At 40.3% G+C, this 7,965-nt stretch overlaps 1 protein-coding gene across 2 annotated transcripts in view; it reads right to left on the minus strand.

Moving 5' to 3' along the window:
• Nucleotides 1-538: 538 nt before the first annotated feature.
• The window catches only part of zdhhc2 (zDHHC palmitoyltransferase 2), a gene marked incomplete at its 5' end in the record, with an annotated part of 10,531 nt that continues 3,104 nt past the window's right edge, over nt 539-7,965 (minus strand). For both annotated transcript variants that reach the window (XM_013999513.1, XM_013999512.1), the window contains 6 exon segments: nt 539-1,639; nt 1,719-1,787; nt 1,881-1,996; nt 2,098-2,190; nt 3,579-3,705; nt 4,246-4,378. In XM_013999513.1, the coding sequence (XP_013854967.1) occupies nt 1,747-1,787; nt 1,881-1,996; nt 2,098-2,190; nt 3,579-3,705; nt 4,246-4,378 (510 nt within the window).

Below are 7,965 nucleotides of genomic sequence, written 5' to 3' on the forward strand. Positions count from 1 at the left end.
TATATATATAAACTAAAGAAATATCAGTGGCTGGACATTGTGAAATGTGGTTCTTTGAAAAAGCATGAACCAATAATATCTTACCTGTTGTAGATCACTTTTGACCGATCTCAGTTTGGAGAAATAAAGTTTAATCAACAGATTGACCATATTAAAAAGTTTCACATTACTGTTAGTTTACATTACTGTTAATTTTTTTATTTACAAGCACAAACAGTGTCAGCAGTAGCAAGTTGTAGCACTTCTGGTTCAGTCTGGGGCATGAACACTCACTGGCTATTTGATACACCTGTTCAACTGCTTGTRAACACAAATAGCCAATTAGTCAATCACACGAAAGCAACTCAAATTTAGTCACCTAGATGCAGTGTGTAGACCAGGGGTTCTCAAGCCATTTGGGTCTGGGGACCCCTACAAGGGCGAAAAAATTCCAGGGACCCCCTCATAAACCTCACGCTGTTTTAAAAGACAATTTGTTGTCATTTCAACCCCTAAATGCCATGGGAATATATTTTAATTAAGTTTATTGTGTTTGTTTTATTAGTTCATTGTTCTCCATGCATTTTAAAAAATAAAAACCAAACTAACAATTTAGTGAAATTTTTTGAGGACCCCTAAGTTACCTCTTGCGGACCCCAGTTTAAGAAACTCTGGTGTAGACAACTTGCTCAAGTTCAAACTGAGCATCAGGTTGAGAGCAGAAAGAAGAGTTTAGAGATGTTGCACATAACAGGAGTGTTGGTCTAAGTATTTAAGAAGCTATTGATCTACTGGGATTTTAACACATGACCATCTCGGGGGTTTACAGAGGACGGTTCAAAAAAGAGAAAATGAGAAATGTGAGTGACAGCTATGTGGATGAAAATGTCAAAATTAGAGGTCAGAGGAGAACTGGCAGACCAGTTGGAGATGAAAGAACTCAAACGATGACTTTAACATAAAACAAATTTTGTGAAATTCCTGCTGGAAATGCTGCTACTGCCACAGAACTTCATATAAATATCTACTGCAAAACTGACAGGGGTGTTAAGTTTTACGAGATCACACAAACTTCTGTGAAATTCTGGGAGGCTGCAGCATCAGCAGCCCACTGTGGTCTTGGCCTGATTCAGACTAGTCATTATCTGGTCGGTCCTGTCAAACACAAACTCAGTGTCTCTGAACTGAGGTTGTTTAGCGAGCTATCTGCAACAGGTAAAATATTAGTTAATTCTGACTATTTCAGAATTTCCTACTTCAAAACAGCCAGAATACCTCCTTAATATCTCTACAACTCATCAAACATTTGGCACCCTGCATTTAGTGTCCAGCTGTAAAATGAAAACAAACTAACAGAACTGGCAAATCAGTCTGCATGACCTGAAGCTATAATAAAAAATGTTTTTTTAATTATTATTTTTTTAATGGAGCCCAGGATTTAGAAACCAAAGCGCTGGCCCTGTTTCACCGAATTTTCAGACGACAGCGTGATAATAGCGGTAATAACTCTTGAGAGGAATCATTACAGGTTCTGTGGGTTTCGTCTGTGATGAGAGTCATGTAGCCCTCTCAGGAGCAGGATGCATGATGGGAAATGACGTGGATGTCGGCATCACATCCAGTTCTGACAGGCACGAACACGCAGACGGACCGCACAGACCTGGAGGATGAAAAATGTATATCTAACGATTCTTTCTGAATTCTGTTATGACGGCTTGTTTTGTGTCGGCTTAACTTACATTTCTGGTTTGAAACTGTAACCATAGGTTATGCCTCATTCTCAATGGTCAGCACTGGGTTAGTGGCACCTGAACAAACATCCAAAATATTTAAAGTCAGTAACAGAAAGGTGCCATGAAAGGTTTGAATAGAAAACCGTGCAGGGATTTCAATGATCTTGCCCTTCTTGTCCTTGTCGGCTGCACATTCACTCTCTGACCAGGAGGGGGTGCTGGAGAGCAGCCGGCTCTGACTTTCTCTGAGTGGTTTGGAGGGAAACTGGCGGCACTCTGCTGCACTACAGCACACACAAACACAACCACTCATTTACCCGTTTCTTTCCATTTCTAGTAAGATAATAAAAAAAATGTTTGTATATTTTTTAAAGTGTGTGCACACCTCTTGCTGCCAGAGTTGGACCCGGTGGGTGATGAGGGCTGTTCAGGATCCAGATTCACCAGGCATGTTGGGAACGAGCAGCCATCGCCTAAACTGTAAAGCCAGCAGGAGAAAAAAACATCTCAGAACGATCTGTGGCATTTAATTTATGTTTTCTGTATGCTTCTACACAAACTTTTCTAGCTTTAGATAGATGAAAATAAAGGTATCAACAAAGTGGTAAAAATGAGTCATCAATTGAAAATAACTTTTTTATCACCATATTAATCACCAAATAGCTCCTGTTTTTCCTCCAGAACTATTAGGCAGCGGCTGCAAGGCCCCTGAGTTTGTTAAGATACTCCAGTTCATGTCTATAGACACACACATTTACACACACTGACAAAAACTGTTCACACACAAGGAATGGTCTGATTTGAACATAGTCTGGTCCACAAGCAGATCACTGATGGACATGTAGTTGGTATGATTTGCAAGGAGCTGGCACATCTAGAACAGCCACCAGAGGGTAAAAGTGTTGGTAGACAGCGTTATCAGGGAGTTGCTGGGGCATTAGACTGTCAACCAAAACAAAACCTGCTTTGTTGGATACATTAGCCAGACTACATGCATTTGTCCCATGCATAGGCTTGTACCCAGAACAAGGGAGGTCCACCCTGCTGACCTGGGACCAGCAGTGTGTCTGTGCAGCCATCTCTGTTATCCAAATGAGCTAAAATTGCAACCTTTTGTGCCATTCAAGTTCATTTCCACCCCTCTTATCTGGGTGCTTTACATGTGTTTTTTTTGTCAATGAATGTGGTTAAATTATACATTTAAGCATAAAATCTATGGTTTCTGTTCAAAAAGCTTTGGGTCTAAGTTGAAAAGAAGCTGTGTAATCACAGTGTTCAGTCAGCAGGCGTTAGTGTTGTTGCAGAGCTGGAGCTCCTGTATTGATTCACTGATGATGCTGCTGTTAATGCACTGCTGCTGCTTCTGTGCTCCTTGGGGACTTTCTGTCTTTTGTACCACTTTGTTTCAAAGGAAGTGGCAGGACAATAATTACCCAAACTGAACACTGACACCATTTATTTAGGACTCATTTGGCAGATTGAATTAGAATATATTGTGAAACCACAGAACTGCTGAATTTTATAATGAAAATTCAGAGGCAGTTTAATGTATAGGGGCAGCCTCACTGATCTGAGCCTAGGTGGTGTTTTGTTACTGGACTTTTGCGTTAGTTCCAGTTTTCCTATAACAAACACTGTTTGAACACAGGTGTGTCCATAATTACACTTGTCGCTTAAGCTCTTGGTTGCAGATCAATGCAGTCGACTTTGAAGTTGCGTCATCTGATCTGTGGACATATGTGAATCTTCTCTCAGGTGAAGAGTAGCTGAACTGTTAATTTATGGTGGGGAAAGATGCTGGATAGACCCGTTAGACCAAAACATATAGTGAGAGTTTACTGGGAACGCCTGGCAGAAGAATCTCACCTGGAGAAAATGGGAATGGGCCAGTATTTCACTTCATCACCAAAGACTTGACGGAAGTTCTTACTAAGGCCAAGACTAAACCCGTTCTTGTCTGTGCCGTGACGAAACACCGGAGCACGCACAGCCTCTGAAATGGAAAATGAAGAAGAAGAAGACGCATAAAGATTAATAAACACACTACCTCCTCAAACTCGGCCTGCTCAGGCTGACGACACCAGCTCATTTAGATCACCAGCACGGCATCAATGAAATACCTCTGAATGAACGTGTCTTTGTTGTGCAGATCTCCCACTGTTCCACCAGGTGTGACTTCTCTCTCTGAACTGCATATCAGTGTCTGTTTCTAAGCTGCTTACTGCTCTGAGCCTTGTATCTTTGCATTACACTGTAACATACTCCTCGGGATAATCCACTCTGCTCAACGCACAGAGACAAAGTGCACCACTGTGCACTCATAATGAGAAACCTCGGGCTGAGAACGGCCCCGAGCAGCCCATCAGACCTCTGCATCGATGAGGACGGTGATGGACGGAGATGAAAAATGCCAGGAAACACCCGTCACAAGCTAGATGCTACCAGACTGAGCAGGTGCTCAAATGCTCCTTCAAAAAAAGGAACAAAAACATAAAACACATTTACACCAACAGGCAGGGGAAACAACACATACCCAGGGTGGATCTGTTCTTGCAGACGAGCCAGCAGTGATAGACGAAGAGTGAAGCCAGGCTGACAGAGAACATGGAGGCAGAGAAGAAGAGGAACAGGATGTGGAACTTTGCCTGAGTGTCCGGGAGGTCTTTCTGAGGGAACACAAAGCATTAATCACTGATACACCAGAGCAGGCGAGGGCGAGAGGAAGGGCAGTCTACGCTGCTAAAATCTAAAAGCTAGAACTAGTCGGCTGATAATCAAAAAAATAAAGTTCAGGCACCCTTGGGCAGAATTTATTTTATTGTGAAAAGTTTGAACATGACTGTTTGTTTGTGGTTTGTATTTGAGATAATCTTTGCTGTGAAGTGGTGCTATATAAATAAATCAAATTACATGTTACAAAATAATACTTCTGATTATTTATTTTCAGTAATTGACGTCATAGAAAAGAACTGAAGTTTAGACCTAAATATAGGTTTTTGTGCTTTGAACAGACTAAACCTTTTGATTTTGATTCTGTCTTACATTCAGCGCAAACCACTGACTTCCTGTTTTGTTTGGTCACAGTCAGCAATATGTGACCCATCACATCAAAATGAAGATTAAGTCAAGTTTGGTCAAAATGACCTAATCATATTTTCAGATTCCTGACTTTAAAAGCTATATTTTGATACTTAAATCATCCTGATATCATTAGATCAGGAGAAAATATTTAATTTGTCTTGTTGGCTACAATAATACATAAATATTTGGTCTAAATCCTAATTTAATGTAATTTTATTGAGGATTTTGTATGTCATTTTAAAAAAGAAACCTCAAATAGTATTTGAATATTGAGATTTACCAGCTGGAAAGAAACAAAAACATTGCTAGCTCACAGGGAAAATCTCAAAATTTTAAGGCGTTTTTCTTCAAAATCGGGTTTTGTTATTGCTAATGCTCAAAAAAGTGCTTCAAAAGTTATTTTTAGGATATTTCAGACAGTTTATTGAAATGATACATTGATAACATATTTATTTGTTATGTTTTGACAAACTGTATATTTGCAAGTGTTTTAATCAAAATGTCTGTCTTTATCTACTGCAGGTCTACATCTTCTCTAGCCTGGTTTAAACCAGACCCTGTCCTTCACTTTGCTTTGTACAAGGGTCTGGACTTGCTGAATAGAGAAGCGTTTCTTGAAAGAGTCATGGCCTCTGCTGAAGTTTAAAATGATTGGATCAGTTGGCTGTGACGTATGTCGCTGTGATGAAGGCTAAGCTAAGAAGCTAACCGGAAATCGCGTGCACTGTACACAACCCTACTGAGAGGAGAAATATACAGAGCCAAACGAGACAGCTGTAAATGAGAGCTGCTGCTTTGTCAGACAAATTTATTTTAATTTGGAAGCCTTATTAGCACGGACTGGCTTCATTCACTTCCTCCACTGCCGTATGCTAAAATAACTAGCAGACACTGCGCAGAATATCGACGTCATTCAAAACTCCGCCTTCTGTTTGCTGATTGGCCCAGGTAAAATAAACTACAAGCAGACACTGGCTGTGTCCAAAACGGCAGGCCGGGTCCTCCGAAGGTCGAATTTGTCGGCTGCATACGTCACAGCGCCGCGACGAAGGACGTCCAAAACCGAAGACTCCTCCGATGCGGCCGACAAATACGTCCTTCCTTTGGCCCGAATCGAAGGACAGGTCTGATGGATCCTTCCCGGCCCAGCATATCCCATGATGCATTGCGGCCCGACCGGAGATTTTTTTAAGCTAGTAATGGCGGACGAAGCGAGAGAAAAGAATACATTTTAAATAAAAATATGGTGATATAAAAAAAAATTAGCGGTTGTAATTCTAATACTTTTATCATTTGTATGGAAATGTTTTTACATATAATTTTTTCGTCATAAAAAACGCGAAATAAACACGAACCTACAGCGGGTCAATTAGTTCTTCAAATGATACCTTTAAGTTAATTTTATAGTTTTGTGATATTAATAATGCTAATGTATTGATATTTTTCTAGTTTAGATTTAAGTTTGCTTGTTTAGCGTCGTCACAGTTGCTAGGTGACATGACGTACGCCGGGGAAAGGAGGGAAGGCTAGACCGTCCAAATTCACAGCCTCTTTTTTTCCGGTCTTCCCGGTCCACCAAGGACCCGGCCCGCCGAGACCGGGGAGTCTGGGTCCTCCGGAGGACCCGTCCTGCCGTTTTGGACACAGCCACTGAGACACTGCGCAGAAAATTGACGTTATCTTCTCTGATTGGCCCGGCTATAAATCTGCCAGCGAAATCCATCTCAATGGGAGAAGTCCCAGCAAGTAGGGGTCTCTGCGGACGAGTGCGGACGAGTGGGCGTGTCACAAGGAAAGGCAATTCTAAAGCGACACGCCTGATTTGACGGACTTTGTTAAAGGGACACACCTGACTGGACAAGCAAAAAAGGGGCGATACCGTACGGCACCACCTGATTGGACAAGAACAAAAGGGGCGTTGCTGTATTGCACCATTTTTTCTGGAGAACCCTCCTTGGGTCACATTTCTCCTGGTTAACCTTAGAGTTGGGGTCAGGGTCAAGCTGTAAAGAGATCAAGCAGGGTCTAAGGATACCGTCATGTAGGCCTCGTAGTCCACAGTGTTTATGCTTTAGACACGCCCACTATTATTCCGCAGATAACCCCTTCTCAGTCCCAGACGGAGCAGTGAAGGGAAACTAGAATTGAGCGGAGCTGCGTAGGAAGGCAAGGGCCAGGCTACATCTTCTCATAACTTAAAGTAATGAGGAATCACGGATTCTTTTTCTAGGAAGATAAATACCTCTCTGTAATGAAAGTGAGAAAACACACACACACAAAAATTTGCCAATTCAGTAGTTCAAGTTTTCTAAAATAAATGTTATTTATTTACAGAATAAAATAAACTACATATGTACAAACTAATGTGATTAATCAGGACTTTATGAGTTAAGATAATCCATTCAGGTTCCCTCAAAATAAAAGCTTCTCATCAGAAGTTTCAAAAATAATCTAGCTTAAAACTGTTGTTGAATCAAGGCTGAAGGTGACTTGATTCTAGACAAAAATAATTGCTCTTTGGCTCATGAGACAAATCTGATTGTCGGGCTGAATGTTCCTGTAAAAGGAAAAAGCTCAGAGGGACGAAAAATTACGTTTTCTCATCCTTTCCTTCTTTCGTTCTGTCAAGGCAAGTTTGTGTGTTGGTTTTCTAAAGAGGAGAAGCTAGGAACGACCTTGACTTTGGTTAGTACAGGAGGAATAGAAATTGTTTAGACTAAAGGTCTCTGCCATGGCAGAAAAACAATTTTGCACCTGTTTCAGAAATACAAGTTTTAACTTTGACAGACTTACACTGAGTGAAAAATGAACTGAAGTTCTATTGAATATAAGAAAATAATTTAAACTGAAATAAATCTAAAAATATCTGTCTGTGATTCAAACACAAATATTTTATCTAGGCATATTTCATAATAAAACACAGTGAAGTCACAATCACAACGATCAACTTAGTTAAACTGAAAAAGAAAAAGAAAAACACAATCACTTTTACAGTAAAATAGTTGATTAAACAAGCATTTGTGTAAAACAAAGAAACATTTCAACAATTTTCTTCTTGTGTTTTTTTCTTTATCTTAAGTATAATGTAAAAGATTAATTGTTACTCTTTTCATTAGGTAACGTTTGATTTATAAAATGACAATAACTTGTAGCTAAAAAGAAAGTATAAATC

This window comes from Austrofundulus limnaeus, unplaced genomic scaffold (genome assembly GCF_001266775.1).
Source record: "Austrofundulus limnaeus strain Quisiro unplaced genomic scaffold, Austrofundulus_limnaeus-1.0 Scaffold2318, whole genome shotgun sequence".
Lineage (NCBI taxonomy): Eukaryota > Metazoa > Chordata > Actinopteri > Cyprinodontiformes > Rivulidae > Austrofundulus > Austrofundulus limnaeus.